The sequence below is a fragment of the Dendrobates tinctorius genome, unplaced genomic scaffold, assembly GCF_039654945.1.
Source record: "Dendrobates tinctorius isolate UK_male_01 unplaced genomic scaffold, ASM3965494v1 ptg000004l, whole genome shotgun sequence".
NCBI classification, from domain to species: Eukaryota; Metazoa; Chordata; class Amphibia; order Anura; family Dendrobatidae; genus Dendrobates; species Dendrobates tinctorius.
The window spans coordinates 13,360,245-13,378,160 of NW_027361672.1; the positions used below are offsets into that span (position 1 = coordinate 13,360,245).

General features: G+C 41.1%; 1 protein-coding gene across 1 annotated transcript in view; it reads left to right on the forward strand.

Moving 5' to 3' along the window:
* The window catches only part of BLOC1S4 (biogenesis of lysosomal organelles complex 1 subunit 4), a 61,901-nt gene that overhangs the window by 38,811 nt on the left and 5,174 nt on the right, over positions 1–17,916 (forward strand). The window contains exon 4 of the mRNA XM_073566154.1: positions 7,024–7,164. Within this exon, the coding sequence (XP_073422255.1) occupies positions 7,024–7,164 (141 nt within the window). The remainder of the gene's footprint in view (positions 1–7,023; positions 7,165–17,916) is intronic.

Sequence of the window (17,916 nt, forward strand, 5' to 3'; positions counted from 1 at the left end):
CAGATGTGGTGCAGGCACAGCTCTTGGCTACCATGTAAGCTGAGATCATGGCGGCGATTGCGTGGGCACAACTGCTGTTCCCCACAAGATCACCATGACTTACTCATACAGTTGTGGCCAAAAGTATTGACACCCCTGCAATTTTGTCAGATAATACTCAGTTTCTTCCTGAAAATGATTGCAATCACAAATTCTTTGGTATTATCTTCATTTAATTTGTCTTAAATGAAAAAACACAAGAGAATGAAGCAAAAAGCAAAACATTGATTATTTCACACAAAACTACAAAAATGGGCCAGACAAAAGTATTGGCATCCTCAGCCTAATACTTGGTTGCACAACCTTTAGCCAAAATAACTGTGACCAACCGCTTCCGGTAACCATCAATGAGTTTCTTACAATGCTCTGCTGGAATTTTAGACCATTCTTCTTTGGCAAACTGCTCCAGGTCCCTGATATTTGAAGGGTGCCTTCTCCATACTTCCATTTTTAGATCTCTCCACAGGTCTTCTATGGGATTCAGGTCTGGACTCATTGCTGGCCACCTTAGAAGTCTCCAGTGCTTTCTCTCAAACCATTTTCTAGTGCTTTTTGAAGTGTGTTTTGGGTCATTGTCCTGCTGAAAGACCCATGACCTCTGAGGGAGACCCAGCTTTCTCACACTGGGCCCTACATTATGCTGCAAAATTTGTTGGTAGTCTTCAGACTTCATAATGCCATGCGCACGGTCAAGCAGTCCAGTGCCAGAGGCAGCAAAGCAACCCCAAAACATCAGGGAACCTCCGCCATGTTTGACTGTAGGGACCGTGTTCTTTTCTTTGAATGCCTCTTTTTTTCTCCTGTAAACCCTATGTTGATGCCTTTACCCAAAAAGCTCTACTTTTGTCTCATCTGACCAGAGAATATTCTTCCAAAACGTTTTAGGCTTTTTCAGGTAAGTTTTGGCAAACTCCAGCCTGGCTTTTTTGTGTCTCGGGGTAGGAAGTGGGGTCTTCCTGGGTCTCCTACCATACAGTCCCTTTTCATTCAGACGCCGACGGATAGTACGGGTTGACACTGTTGTACCCTCGGACTGCAGGGCAGCTTGAACTTGTTTGGATGTTAGTCGAGGTTCTTTATCCAACATCCGCACAATCTTGCGTTGAAATCTCTTGTCAATTTTTCTTTTCCGTCCAAATCTTGGGAGGTTAGCCACAGTGCCATGGGCTTTAAACTTCTTGATGACACTGCGCACGGTAGACACAGGAACATTCAGGTCTTTGGAGATGGACTTGTAGCCTTGAGATTGCTCATGCTTCCTCACAATTTGGTTTCTCAAGTCCTCAGACAGTTCTTTGGTCTTCTTTCTTTTCTCCATGCTCAATGTGGTACACACAAGGACACAGGACAGAGGTTGAGTCAACTTTAATCCATGTCAACTGGCTGCAAGTGTGATTTAGTTATTGCCAACACCTGTTAGGTGCCACAGGTAAGTTACAGGTGCTGTTAATTACACAAATTAGAGAAGCATCACATGATTTTTCGAACAGTGCCAATACTTTTGTCCACCCTCTTTTTTTTATGTTTGGTGTGGAATTATATCCAATTTGGCTTTAGGACAATTCTTTTTGTGTTTTTTCATTTAAGACAAATTAAATGAAGAAGATAATACCAAATAATTTGTGTTTGCAATAATTTTCAGGAAGAAACTGAGTATTATCTGACAAAATTGCAGGGGTGTCAAATGTGAAAATGCTATGGTTCCAGGCAAATGGTAACACAAGTAATATTTTTTTTCTTCACCACTTAAATAAAAAATAAAATGTTTGGTATCTGCGTAATTGTACTTAACAGAAGTACCGTATATACTCATGTATAAGCTGAGATTCAATATGAATATTCAAAAACATTTAACCTACTGATGTCTTAATTTTAATTTTATTGGTATCTAGTTTTATTTTTGAAATTTACCAGTAGCTGCTGCATTTCCCACCCTAGGCTTATACTCGCGTCAATAAGTCTTCCCAGTTTTTTTGTGGCAAAATTTGGGGCCTCAGCTTATACTCTAGTATATACTGTATATTGCAGGTTAGTTTTACCGTATAGTGAACATGGCAAGTAAAAAGAAAATAATGTGGCATTTGCATTTTCAACCCATTTGTATTTTTTTTTCCTGGTTTAAACCGTGCATTACAAAATAAAATTAATCGCATTCACCAAAAGTTCTATTCGTCCCGCAGAAAACAAACAATCATGACTATGTGGACTGAAAAATTAAAAAGTTATGGCGGTGGGAAGGGGTTAAAGCAACCAGTCTGGTCTTATAATTCAATTTGCATCACAGATTGATATCAGATGTCTTTTCCTCATTAATACTTTCCCCTGAGCTAATCAGATCCACTGAAATAATTTAAATGGACTCTGTCAGCAGGTTTTTGGTATGTCATCTGAGAGCAGCATACTGTAGGCAAAGGGACTTTGAATCCAACAATATATCACTTACCGTAGTTTGTGGATTGTAAGATACACTGGACCATAAGATGCATCCCAAATTTTGGAGTGCAAAATAGGAAAAAAAGACACTCTTAAATAAAATGGTGGTGCGTTGTATATTCCCTTTTAATGGTAGCTTACCTGGTGCACTACTGCAGTGGAGGCAGGGTTGCTGCTTTAGGAGGCTGGCGGCAGCAGAAGCGAGATGATGCTCCTGAGCTCTCAATCTGCGCATGCGCTGCTTCCTGTGGCCATTTTCCTGAAGCCCGCCGCAGAGATATTATTGAAAAAATGGACTCCGCTCACCAGCGCCGACACTTTCTGAGATCCCAGGCACTGCAGCTTCGCCCCGCTCCTGCTGTCTCCGACCTGAAGCAGCGACCCTGCCTCCTGTGACCCTGCTGCCGCTCCCTGATAAGCTCACTTCAGATTATAAGACGCACCCCCATTTTCCTCCCAAACTTGGACAAAAAATAGTGCATCTTATAATCTGAAATATACGATAGTTTACTGGGTGCAGCAGTTCTCACACAATCAGAGCTTTTAGATTTAGAATGAATAGAATGAAGCAAAGCTGGGAAAGCTAGCCACCAACAGCAGGCTCTCTATGTACAAGGTCCATAGACAGTGACGTGCTTATCACAGGGGGAGGGGGCATTTCCGGAGTAGTGTAGTCAAATTCATTCATAGTTAGTAAACAGCACACACTTTGACAAGTGACACATCCCTGAATTCTGTGTTTCAGCCTCTATCTCCTTTTGTGTTCAGACTACATAGCAAAAACCTGCTGACAGATTCCCTTTAAATGGGTTATTTGGTGACAGAGCATAAAATCAATGGAAAATATATTTTTGTTCTTTTTGTTAATTTTCATGGCAAGGAATGACTTTGCAATTGTGTGCACTTCTTCTGTTCTCTCTTCATAACAATCTAGACTTAATGCAAATTGCCAATATAAAAAGTGAAAGCCATAATTTGTGTTAGGCCACGCTCACATGTTCAGTATTTTACATCAATATTTGTTAGCCAAAACCAGGGTTGGAACAATTGGAGGAAAAGTATAATAGAAACACGTCTCCACTTCTGCATTTTTCACCCACACCTGGGTTTGGCTTACCAATATTATTTTCACAAAAGTTGCCCAACAGTAAGCAAAAATCCCTATACTGGGAAATGTGCCACCAAACAATCATAAATATCTTTTGTGTCAACCTATATTCCTTATACTAAAGAAGGTCCCACACAATGGCACATTAAAAAATTATCTTCATAGAAAAATACACTTTGCACAACAAAGATTAAAAAGAAGGTGCTGGACCATAATGAGAGACAATAGAACCATTGAAGCGCCATGCTATACAATATTTCATAATACAAAGGAATCTCATGCATAAAACGCTACCAAAGAAGGTTAACATAGTTTACTCATCAGCTGACTGTCCTCAGACATGTCCCGCTATATGGGGGCATTACACCCTCCAATGTTCCCTCTGTTGAATTCCCATATTAAGGCCAACATAAGCCTAATAAACACATAAAAGGTGCAACAGTACATGTAATGGCATACCATGAACTGGTGGTGCTTCCTGGAACGTCCCTCATGCCCCGACGCGCATTTCGCTATGCTTCATCAAAGAGGCGTGTCTAAGAAGGGGGCTATCCCATTTAAGTATAGATTCAATTCTCATGATTGGTCAGTATTAACACATCGAACCTGGTTATAAACCTATACCGCTCTTAAGGTGCATATCGCGCCTGCGCGCTTAATAATCATGTTAACCCACATACCTACGATTGCTAAAAATAAACACTGCGCCTGCGCGCGTGAAGGTCCTAAGCTCAACCCATGTCCAACCAAATGGCTCGCCACAGCCAATGAGAGTGTATCTAATGGTCACGTGGTCAATACCGGTTGGGTCCTATTCATATATTTGCTTAAATTAGCCATTGCGCCTGCGCGCTTGAAAATCTTAAACCCACCTAGACTGTGCACCAACAGCGCATGCTCAGGATTTCCTGGGATTCATCAGCCATTGCGTCTGCGCGTTTTAGATTCTTATATCAACCCAAACCAGGCAAAATCGGCGAAAGCTCAGGATTTACTGAGATTCCTCAGCCAATGGGAAAAACACCCAGCGGTCATGTGGTCCATGTACAACCAGGTACTAAAGTGTCCCAGTAGTCACGAAAACAGCATTGACACGCCGCATATTTCTCAAGACAACTCAAAACCACAGCATGCGCACCGCCAAATTGTCTAACCAATCCCTAAAGATGGAAACATTTAAAAATAGCCATATATACATATAAGGACCCATGATTAGAAAAAAGGGAAGAAGAATATCATTTTAAAGTGCCTTCATGCAAATTTATCATCATGGAGCATAATGATGATTCATAATGATGATAATAATAACTATGTAGCAGGTGATGTAAAGTGATTATACCAAATACTATTAGATTATATCTTAATTTTATCACATGCCACAATTTTTTTCATATAGCAATATAAAAATAACTAAAATGCCCATAGCACCTCCCTAAATTCATGCAAAGGCACTCCAAATGCAATTTAATTAAAAAAAAACTCGCATCACCACCTGCCACTGAAACATGTAGAAAATATATTATCTATGGCTACAATGTGAATATCCCAAATTCCAATCCATAAAATGGAAAATTGGAATCCAAAATCAACCTACATGATCACTAATCTACATTATTACAAGATTGTAATGCTAATAAAAAGCCTTTGAAACAAATATAATGTATTATTGTCCAAAACCAAGTTCATAAACAACTAAATTGCTCTTGTCCCTCAAACATCAATGAAGGTAGAATTGTTGTATCCCCTTAAAGGCCTGGTCTTCATCCACAATGGGTCCAGATATCTTCTTTTAGGAGCTTCTGGTGCAAAAATCAGGATATGCACTCTAGAGCAAAGACGACTGAAAATAAAGAGTTAAAAACAAAAAATGATTAAAAGAGACATTAATGAACCCCCCCTACCTACTTCAAACTTTATATTTACAGATAAGCATTAAACCCAAAACTTTCATTGAGGCCTTGAGGTGCAAGTGTCCCAAGCCTAAATATCCACTGACATTCCTTCTTTGCAAGCTTGTTTTGTAAATCACCTCCCCTAAAGCCCAAATCCACCAAATCAATGCCCTTGACAATTAGCAAATTAGAATTACAATCATGATACCTCTTAAAGTGTCTGGGCAAGGTTTTCAAGGAAGTCTCATCTTTGATTGTTTTTGCTTTATCTATATCCAAACAGTACTCCCGCACCCTCACCTTAAGTTCACGTGTAGTCATGCCTATATAAACTTTCCGCAAGGGCATTCGGTGTGATAAATCACACCTCTTGAAGAGCAGGTAATATGAGCCCTAATGTCAAATCGCCTAGATTTATCAAAATTACAAAAAAGGAGCCCTTCCTCATATTAGCACACTCTTTGCACATCCTACACGGAAAAAAGCCCACATGTTTGATTCCTTTGTGATCTTTCCCTCCCTTTAGGGTCATAAGTACTATGAACCAAAATATCACGTAGGTTTGGGGCCCTCTTAGCTACAAATGATGGAGAGGAGGGCAAGCATTTTTTAAGAACCGGATCCGTAAAGAGAATCTTCCAGTGCTTTTCCACACTCTGTTTTAACTCATCCCATTTGTTATTAAAATTCGAGATGAATCTCACCTGATGTTCTGACTCTTCTTGGGTTACCACCGGTGAATTTTTGTGCAAAAGATGGTCCCTTGGTGTTTCTTTGGGCCTCCTATAGCCTCTTTGAATCACAGGTCGGCCATAACCCCGATCCTGAAAACGTTCTCTTAAAATCTTAGCTTGTTCCTCAAATTGGGATTCCTCGGAACAGATCCGCTTAACTCGCAGGAATTGGCCAATCGGAATACCTGAAATTGTGGACCTTGGAAGAGCCGATGAAGCGTGCAGCAATGAATTTATGGATGTAGGTTTTCTATAGACGGTAGTGGAAAGACATCATCTGGACGAGCTGTAATTGACAGATCAAGAAAATCGATCTTGCGTCCATATTTATAAGTCAACCTAATGTTTTGGTTGTTGACATTTAACCTTCCCATGAACAACTCCAACTCATCAACCGGGCCCTCCCAAATAAAGAGGATGTCGTCGATGTAACAAATCCAATTATGGACTCGATCCACACCGACAACACCCTCCTCCTGGAATACAGACCACTCCCAGGCACCCATAAACAGATTGGCATACGAGGGGGCACAAGAGGCCCCCATCGCTGTGCCTCTCTTGTAAAAAGATCTTACCGTCAAAAGTGAAAACATTGTGGGTCAATATAAATTTCAATTAGAGGAAAAGTATAATAGAAACACGTCTCCACTTCTGCATTTTTCACCCACACCTGGGTTTGGCTTACCAAGTAGTCTCCAAGTCAAACTCCAAATCTTTTTCTTTTTTATTTTCATGATCTATACAATTGTTGTGATTCTTGATGGTGGACAACTCTTTTAAGGTCATATGAATGTTGTACTATTATATTTTCCAATAGGCCTTTGTGAAAAGGGTTGGAAGCAACGTTGCTCAGATGGATGATCAGGTTACACAGGCTGAAACCAACCTTGGGACGTTTCCTAATCCACTCAAGAAAATCTTCCAGAATCTCAGTTCTTCACCCCTCTTTTCTCCTTCTGTGAGTATCTGAGGAAATGATTATTACTTGCATTGGATATCGTTATCAGCGCAGCAGTAGCTGCATGTGTGTATGTGTATATATACACACACACTAGATGGAGGCCCGATGCGATAGCATCGGGAGGTCGGTGATGTCATGATGGGGGCAGACTTTGCAGCGTTGAGAATCTAATAGCAGAATTTAATAGGCGCGGGTGGATCACAATTCCACCTGCGCCTATTGCAGGCACATGTCAGCTGTTCAAAACAGCCGACATGTCCCGGCTTCGATGCGGGTTCACCACCGGAGCCTTCATCAAAGCGGGGGATCTGACCTCGGACGTACTATCCCGTCCAAGGTCAGAAAGGGGTTAAATACTATGTGGTAATATAATTTATACTAAAAACAGTGATTAACCTGGTTAGTCATATTGGACTGCTGTTATTTTGAACTCTACTGTACAAAATTTTGTAAAAATGCTTATTCACAGCTGTGTTGATACAGGAAAGATGTATATCTTTGTACCGTGTTAGCCAGTAGATAGAAAAATATTCAGAATTGAGAGTCCTCAGTGGTTGATGCCTTTTAATGGCTAACTGAAAAGATGGTAACACATTGCAAGATTTGAGACCACTCAGGTCTCTTCTTCAGGCTAGACTAATACAAAATCTGAAGAGTCACATATTTATGCACAATACAACACAGAAAAAATGCAATGGATAAGACAAGTGACGTGAAGCAGAACTATCAATATGGGAGAGGGAGAAACATAAATATTGGACCAGTGCATAGATAAGGAGTCCGGATGTTTTATATTCCTCTGATTGGGGTCTCCTAATGTGTTGTGATGCCCCCACCAGGTCTTGAAAGCAAATTCCTTAATTGATGTAAAAAGACATAAATCCATGCGACACATTCATTCCAGCACTGAGTGTCAAAGGTCGTCATAAATTTATACTCCCAAACACGTCTCTCTCTCTCTCTCTGAGATGTGAAGTTACCTTTCAATACCAGTAATTTCATATCCCTGGTGTTGTGGTCCATCATACAAAAATGTTTTGACACAGGTAGATCCATTCTTTTTTCTCTTATTGTGTGACGATGAGCATTCATCCTTGTTCTAAGCTTTTGCCCTGTCTCCCCCACATACAGACCCCCAGTTGGACATTTAGTACAAATAATTAATTAATAATTGTCTTTTTACATCAATTAAGGAATTTGCTTTCAAGACCTGGTGGGGGCATCACAACACATTAGGAGACCTCAATCAGAGGACTATAAAACATCCGGACTCCTTATCTATGCACTGGTCCAATATTTATGTTTCTCCCTCTCCCATATTGATAGTTCTGCTTCACATCACTTGTCTTGTCCATTGCATTTTTTCTATGCTGTATTGTGCATAAATATGTGACTCTTCAGATTTTGTATTAGTCTAGCCTCAAGAAGAGACCTGAGTAGTCTCGAAAGCTTGCAATGTATTACCATCTTTTCAATTAGCCATTAAAAGGTATCAACCACTGAGGACTCTCAATCCTGAATATTTTTCTATTCACAGCTGTGTAATTTGATGTAAAAATCAATCGCAAAAAATAAGAGATCACTGCAAAATTTTCAGTTTGTCTGATTTTTCGCTTTATAGGTATATTTCTGAGGAAAATGTAAATTGCTTTTTTCTATAAACTACGGACAACATGTCTCCGAATTTTAAAGCACTAAATTTTGTATTTATTTTCAGAATATGAGAAATGGTTAAAATAACAAATATGCAATGCTTGCAGACCTCAAATAATGCTAAAAAAACAAGCTCATAATCATTTAGAAACAACAATACTAATGTTTTATCTCAGGACGAGTTCAGAAATCGATATTTTGTGGAATAACCATGATTTTTAATCACTGCTTTCATGCGTCTTGGCATGCTTTCCACCAGTCTTTCACACTGCTTTTGGATGACCTTATGCCTCTCCTGGTACAAAAAATGTAAGCAGTTCTTCTTTGTTTGATGGCTTGTGACTATCCATCTTCGTCTTGATTATATTCCAGAGGTTTTAAATGGGGTTCAGGTCTGGAGAAGCGGCATTTAACCAGCGCTTCCAGCCGCTGGGCCGGAAATACGCACATAGACCTCTATGGTTGTTGATGCCAGATTGCTAATGGGTGGTTGGCGCTCATAGCAATGCTGTAATTCTGCTACATATAGGCGATCTACTCATCGCCTATATGTAGCAGAACCGATCAACTTGTGTCACCTTCTCGCCTCCCATGGCTATTGAAGCATGCAAAAAGTAAAAAAATAAAAAAATAAAAAAAATTATAAGTTTAAATCACCCCCCCTTTCACCCCATTCAAAATAAAACTAAGAAAAAATCACACATACACATTAGGTATCGCTGCTTTCAGAATCGCCCGACCTATCAATAAAAAAAGGATTAACCCAATCGCTAAACGGTGTAGCGGGAAAAAAAAATCAAAACACCAGATGTGTTTTTTTTTTTTGTCTCCGCGACATTGCATTAAAATGCAATGACGGGCGATCAAAAGATAGTATCTGCACTTAAAAACGGCAGCTCAGTGCGCAAAAAATAAGCCCTCACCCATCCCCAGATCACAAAAAATGGAGACGCTATGGGTATCGGAAAGTGGCGCAATTTTTTTTTCTTTTAGCAAACTTTGGAATTTTTTTTCACCACTTATATGAGAAAGAACCTAGACATGTTTGGTGTCTATGAACTTGTAATGACCTGGAGAATCATAATGGCAGGTCACTTTTAGCATTTAGTGAACCTAGCAAAAAAGTCAACCAAAAAACAAGTGTGGGATTGCACTTTTTTTTGCAATTTCACCGCACTTGGAATTTTTTTCCCGTTTTCAAGTACACAACATGCTAAAACCAATGATGTCTTTCAAAAGTACAACTCGTACCGCAAAAAATAAGCCCTCGTACGGCCATTTTGACGGAAAAATAAAAGTTATGGCTCTGGAAAGAAGGGGATCGAAAAACGAAAAGACAAAACCGAAAAAAACCTGGGGTCATTAAGGGGTTATGGTTGAAGGGAGACTAAGTCCATCTAGTTCAACCCATGTTGATCCAGAGGAAGGTAAAAAAAAAAAAAAAAACATGCAGCAAACGCTAAGCTTCCACATTGGGGAAAAAAAAATTTCTTCCCGACTCCACATATGGCAATTAGACTAGTTCCCTGGATCAACACCCTATCAAGGAATCTAGTAGTAATAATAATTTTTTTTCTCTAGCTTCAAAATATTCTGCAGCACTTTACATTTTAGACAATAGACATTGCAGCATAACAATAAACACATAAATGAAAACCGATACCAAGAGGAATGAGGGCCTTGCTCGCAAGCTTATAATCTGAGGAAATAGGGAAAACACGAAAGGTGGGTGGTAACAATTGCTCTCATTGTTGGGACCAGCCATAGTGTAAGAATCGAGTGTTCATGTAATGCTCCATGAATCGGTTATCAGCCTAACTATGTAACAGTACAGACACAGATGGCTATTAAATGCATAAAGTGTATGAGAACATGATACGAGGAACCTGGTTATGGTAAACATTTTGAATGAGCAACACATAACCTGTAACATTATACTTTTCAAGAAAGGCATCCAGACCCTTCTTAAATTTTAGTAGGGAATCGCTCATTACAACATCATATGGCAGAGAGTTCCATGGTCTCACTGCTCTTGTAGAATCCGCACCTGTGAGTATGCTTAAACCTTCTTTCCTCCAGACATGGAGGATGCCCCCTTGTCCCCATCTCAGGTCTGAGTAAAAAGATCATTAGAAAGGTCTTTGTATTGTCCCCGCATATATTTGTACATTGTAATAAGATCACCCCTAAGCCTTTGTTATTCCAAACTAAATAACCCCAAGTGTAATAACCTGTCTTGGCATTGCAGACCCCCCAGTGCTCTAATAACCATGGTCTCTCTTCTCTGTACCCGCTCCAGTTCAGCTATGTCTTTCTTGTACACCGGAGACCAGAACTGTACGCAGTATTCTAAGTGTGGTCGCACTAGTGACTTGTATAGAGGTAAAATGATGTTCTCCTCATGAGCATCTATGCCTCTTTTAATGCATCCCATTATTTTATTTGCCTTTGCAGCAGCTGCCTGACACAGGCCACTAAATGTGAGTTTGTCGTCCACCCATACACCCAGGTCTTTTTCAATGACAGTTTTGCCCGATGTTTTACAATTAAACACATAATTATACATCTTATTTCTTCTGCCCAAGTGTATGACCTTACATTTATCGCCATTAAAGCTCATTTGCCATTTATCAAGCCCAAGCTTCTAGTTTACATAAATCTTCTTGTAATATAAAATTGTCCTCCTCTGTATTGATTGCCCTGCAGAGTTTAATGTCCTCTGCAAATATTGAAATTCTACTCTCTATGCCCCCTACAAGGTCATTAAGAAATATGTTAAAAAGAAGCGGGCCCAATACTGACCCCTGTGGTACCCCACTGCTAATCGTGACCCAGTTCGAGTATGCTCCATTAATAACCACCCATTGCTTCCTATTCCTGATCCAGCTCTTAACCCACTTACACATATTTTCCCCTATCCCCATTGTTCTCATTTTATGTATCAACCTTTTGTGTGGCTCCATATCTAAAGCTTTTGAAAAGTCCATATACACCACGTGCACTGCGTTTCCTTGGTCCAGTCCGGAACTTACCTCTTCATAGAAGCTTATCAGATTAGTCTGACAGGAACGGTCACTCGTCACCCCATGTTGATATTGAGTCATGAAGTTATTCTTCAGATACTCCAGTATAGTATCTCTTAGAAAACCTTCCAGGATTTTACCCACAGTTGAGGTTAAGCTTAATGGCCTATAATTTCCAAGTTCAGTTTTTGTCCCCTTTTTGAATATTGGCACCACATTTGCTATACGCCAGTGCTGTGGTACAGACCATGTTATTATGGAATCTTTAACCCCTTCCTGACATGAGACGTACTATCCCGTCCACGGTACCCGGGCCCGTATGACCGGGGACGGGATAGTACGTCTACCGCGATCAGCGGCGCCCACGTGGTGAGCGCCGCTGATCGCGGCCGGGTGTCAGCTGATTATCACAGCTGACACCCGGCACAATGTGTCAGGGGCGGTCACGGACCGCCCCCGACACATTAACCCCTTGCACACCGCGATCAAACGCGATCGCGGTGTCCAGGGAGTTAAAGGGAAGCATCGGCAGGGAGGGGGCTCCCTCCGTGCTTCCCTGAGCCCCCCACGGCAGCGCAATGTGCAGCGCTGCTGCGGGGGGCTCCTATCCTCCAGGCCCCCGAATCCAAGATGGCGACGGGGGCCTTCGGGGGCCTGGGGAAGCTGGCTTCCTCAGTGCCTGCAAAGCGCAGGCATGAGGAAGCCTTGTGCACTGCCTGTGACAGATTGCTGATCTGTCACAGTGATCTGTGATGTGACAGATCAGCGATCTGTCACAGGACAGTGATGTCCCACCTGGGACTATGTAATAAAGTAAAAAAAAATTAAAAAAAAAGTGTAAAAATAAATTTAAAAAAATCGCCAAATAAATTAGTAAAAAAAAAAAAAAATATTCCCCAATAAATTCATTTTTTGAAAATAATAAAAAAAAAAAACAATAAATGTACACATATTAGGTATCGCCGCGTCCGTAACGACCTGCCCTATAAAACTGTCCCATTAGTTAACCCCTTTAGCGAACCCCTTAAAAAATAAAAATAAAAAACGAAGCAAAAAATAATGATTTATTATCATACCGCCAAACAAAAAGTGCAATAACGCGAGATCAAAAAGACGCATATAAATATCCTTGGTACCGCTGAAAACGTCATCTTGTCCCGCAAAAAACAAGCCGCCACACAGCATCATCAGCGAAAAAATAAAAAAGTTATAACTCGCAGAATAAAGCGATGCAAAAATAATTATTTTTTATATAAAATAGTTTTCATTGCATAAAACCGACAAAAACATAAAAAAAGACCTAAATGAGGTATCGCTGTAACCGTACTGACCCGAAGAATAAAAGCGCTTTATCAATTTTACCGCACGCGGAACGGTGTAAACGCACCCCCCCAAAAGAAATTCATGAAACGCTGGTTTTTGTTCATTCTGCGTCCCAAAAATCGGAATAAAAAGCGATCAAAAAATTTCACGTGCCCGAAAATGGTACCAATAAAAACGTCAACTCGTCCCGCAAAAAATAAGACCTCACATGACTCGGTGGGTCAAAATACGGAAAAATTATAGCTCTCAATATGTGGTGATGCAAAAACTATTTTTACAATAAAAAGCGTCTTTTAGCGTGCGACAGCTGCCAAATATAAAAACCGCCATAAATAGTAAATCAACCCCCCCGTTATCACCCCTTTAGTTAGGGAAAAATAATAAAATAAAAAAAATGTATTTATTTCCATTTTTCCATTAGGGTTAGGGCTAGGGTTAGGGCTAGGGGTGTGTTGGGGTAGGGTTAGGTTAGGGCTAGGGTTAGGGCTAGGGCTAGGGTTAGGGTTAGGGCTAGGGCTAGGGTTAGGGCTAGGGTTAGGGCTAGGGTTAGGGCTAGGGTTAGGGGCGTGTTGGGGTTCGGGTTGGAGTTAGAATTGGGGGTTTCCACTGTTTGGGCACATCAGGGGCTCTCCAAATGCAACATGGCGTCTGATCTCAATTCCAGCCAATTCTGAGTTGAAAAAGTCAAATGGTGCTCCTTCCCTTCCAAGCTCTGCTATGCACCCAAACAGTGTTTTACCCCCTCATGTAGGGTATCAGCCTACTCAGGACAAATTGCAAAACAATTTTTGGGGTCCAATTTCTCCTGTTACCCTTAGGAAAATAAAAAATTGGGGGCAAAAATATCATTTTTGTGGAAAAAAAATGATTTTTTTATTTTCACGTCCGAGTGTTATAAACTTCTGTGAAGCACTTGGGGGTTCAAAGTGCTCACCACACATCTAGATAAGTTCCGTGGGGGGTCTAGTGTCCAAAATGGGGTCACTTGTGGGGAGTTTCAATAGTTTAGGTACATCAGGGGCTCTCCAAACGCACATGACACCCGCAGACCATTCCATCAAAGTCTGCGTTCCAAAACGTCACTGCTTCCCTTCCGAGCCCCGACGTGTGTCCATACAGTAGTTTTCTCCCACATATGGGGTGTCAGCGTACTCAGGACAAATTGGACAACAACTTTTGGGGTCCAATTTCTCCTGGTACCCTTGGGAAAATAAAAAAAATGGTGACTAAAAGATCATGTTTGTGGAAAAAATACGAATTTTTTATTTTCACGCCCGGGCGTTGTAAACTTCTGTGAAGCACTGGGGGGGTCAAAGTGCTCACCACACATCTAGATAAGTTCCTTGGGGGGTCTAGTTTTCAAAATGGTGTCATTTGTGGGGGGGTTTCCACTGTTTAGGTACATTAGGGGCTCTCCAAAGGCAACATGACACCCGCAGACCATTCCATCAAAGTCTGCATTCCAAAACGTCACTACTTCCCTTCCGAGCCCTGACGTGTGCCCATACAGTAGTTTTCTCCCACATATGGGGTAGCAGCGTACTCAGGACAAATTGGAAAACAACTTTTGGGGTCCAATTTCTCCTGGTACCCTTGGGAAAATAAAAAAATGGTGACTAAAAGATCATGTTTGTGGAAAAAATACGAATTTTTTATTTTCACGCCCGGGCGTTGTAAACTTCTGTGAAGCACTGGGGGGGTCAAAGTGCTCACCACACATCTAGATAAGTTCCTTAGGGGGTCTAGTTTCCAAAATAGTGTCATTTGTGGGGGGTTTCCACTGTTTTGGTACATCAGGGGTTTTCCAAACGCGACATGGTGTCCGATCTCAATTCCAGCCAAAAACGTCAAATGGCGCTGCTTCCCTTCCGAGCTCTGCCATGCGCCCAAATAGTGGTTTACCCCCACATGTGGGGTATCAGCGTACTCAGGACAAATTGCACAATAACTTTTAGGGTCCTGTTACCCTTGGAAAAATAAGAATTGAGGGTGAAAAGATCATTTTTGTTGAAAAAATATGATTTTTTAATTGTATGGCTTTATGTTATAAACTTCTGTGAAGCCCATGGGGGTTCAAAGTTCTCACCACACATCTAGATAAGTTCCTTAGGGGGTCTAGTTTCCAAAATGGTGTCATTTGTGGGGGGTTTCCACTGTTTTGGTACATCAGGGGTTTTCCAAACGCGACATGGTGTCCGATCTCAATTCCAGCCAAAAACGTCAAATGGCGCTGCTTCCCTTCCGAGCTCTGCCATGCGCCCAAATAGTGGTTTACCCCCACATGTGGGGTATCAGCGTACTCAGGACAAATTGCACAATAACTTTTAGGGTCCTGTTACCCTTGGGAAAATAAAAATTGGGGTGAAAAGATCATTTTTGTGGAAAAAATATGATTTTTTAATTGTACCGCTGTACGTTATAAACTTCTGTAAAGCCCTTGTGGGTTCAAAGTTCTCACCACATATCTAGATAAGTTCCTTGGGGGGTCTAGTTTCCAAAATGGGGTCACTTGTAGGGGGTTTCCACTGTTTAGGTACATCAGGGACTCTCCAAACGTGACATGGCGTCCAATCTGAATTCCAGCCAATTTTGCATTGAAAAAGTCAAACGGCGCTCCTTCCATTCTGAGCTCTGCCATGCGCCGAAACAGTCGTTCCCCCCCACATATCAGGTATCTGCGTACTCAGGACAAATTGCACAATAACTTTTGCAGTTCAATTTCTCCTGTTACCCTTGGTAAAATAAAAAAAATTGAACCTGAAGTATTTTTTTTATGAAAAAAAGTTAGATGTTCATTTTTTTTTAAATATTCAAAAAAATTCCTGTGACGCACCTAAAGGGTTAATAAACTTCTTGAATGTGGTTTTGAGCACCTTAAGGGGTGCAGTTTTTAGAATGGTGTCACTTTTGTGTATTTTCTATCATATAGACCCCTCAAAGTGGCTTCAAATGTGATGTGGTCCTAAAAATAAAATGGTGTTGTAAAAATGAGAAATCGCTGGTCAACTTTTAACCCTTATAACTTCCTAACAAAAAAAAATTTTGGTTCCAAAATTGTGCTGATGTAAAGTAAACATGTGGGAAATGTTAGTCATCAAGTTTTTTGTGTGCCTTATCTCTGTGATTTAAGGGCATAAAAATTCAAAGTTGGAAAATTGCGAAATTTTCAAAATTTTCGCCAAATTTCCGTTTTTCTCACAAATAAACGCAAGTTATTTGAATGAAATTTTACCACTAACATGAAGTACAATATGTCACGAGAAAACAATGTCAGAATCACCGGGATCCATGGAAGCGTTCGAGAGTTATGACCTCATAAAGGTACAGTGGTCAGAATTGTAAAAATTGGCCCGGTCATGAACGTGCAAACCACCCTTGGGGGTGAAGGGGTTAAAGATTAAAAATAATGATCTATCTATGACTGTATGTAACAAATGGAAGCGGAGGCACAAGTTTTTTATTTTTTGAGTGGAACCTCGGGACCTCGATCTGGGGGGCTCCAAAGGGGGAGTAACTAGTGTGCCCCAGGTATCCGTAGTAAGATCCCTCGGACAGGACCAGAGTGGAATACCTTGGGGACACAGGTGCTACCTCCAGTTAGACCCCGGACATGTTGCAGTTGTCCCAGTGGGACAAACGGGTAAACATATTACAGATATAGTGGAGCTGACCGGCAGACATCGGGTATGAGATATGAAGCTCAGGTTTCGGGTAGATGGGAGGAAGCTGGCTCCGGCAACTTTAGCATTGTCCAGGGGTTCGGATGGTGTGTGGCGGAACGGGATGGCACTTGAGTATATAAGTACAGGTATCGTCTTAGGATAGCCGAACAACTGGTCACTGATATTCTGCGGAAGCAAACAGTATAAGCAGAGAGCAAAACGGAATGCTATAACAGCGCAGACAAAACAGGAACAGAACCGGATATAGCAAGAGTAGATACTCGTTGCTCTGGCACCCCCCCCCCCCCCCCATGACAGAGGAGCAAAAAGTGTAGCAATCAGTGCGCTGCTATTGGTTAATTGAAATTTTCAAAAAATGCGCGCTGTTCTTTTAAGAGCATTCTCCCTGGAGACCTGCTGGCAGTGTGCCAGGAAGTGGGGAAGAGAGAAGAAACAGCAGGACACCAAGGGACAGACAGAGTGAGGATCCAGACAGGGACCTCACAGGAGCAGGGCAGCCTCGGGAGCAGGAGCGGGTGAGAGACCAGAACTGGGGGCAGCGCCAGAACCGAGTGTAACACTGTAGAAAATTCCTGCAGTACTCGGGAGTGTATCCCATCCGGACTCAGGGATTTTTAAACTTTAGTGATTTATAGATGCTGTCGTACTTCCTGCTGGGTTAAGCAGGTGACAATTAACCTCTTAACCCCCAAGGGTGGTTTGCACGTTAATGACCGGGCCAATTTTTACAATTCTGGCCACTGTCCCTTTGAGGTAATAACTCTGGAATGCTTCCATGGATCCTGGTGATTCTGACATTGTTTTCTCGTGACATATTTGTACTTCATGTTAGTGGTAAAATTTATTTTATATAACTTGCGTTTATTTGTGAAAAAAGGAAATTTGGTGAAAATCTTAAATTTTGCAATTTTCCAACTTTGAATTTTCATGCCCCTAAATCAGAGATATGCACACAAAATACTTAATAAGTAACATTTCCCACATTTTTACTTTACATCAGCTCAATTTTGGAACCAACATTTTTTTTTTTGTTAGGAAGTTATAAGGGTTAAAAGTTGACCAGCGAT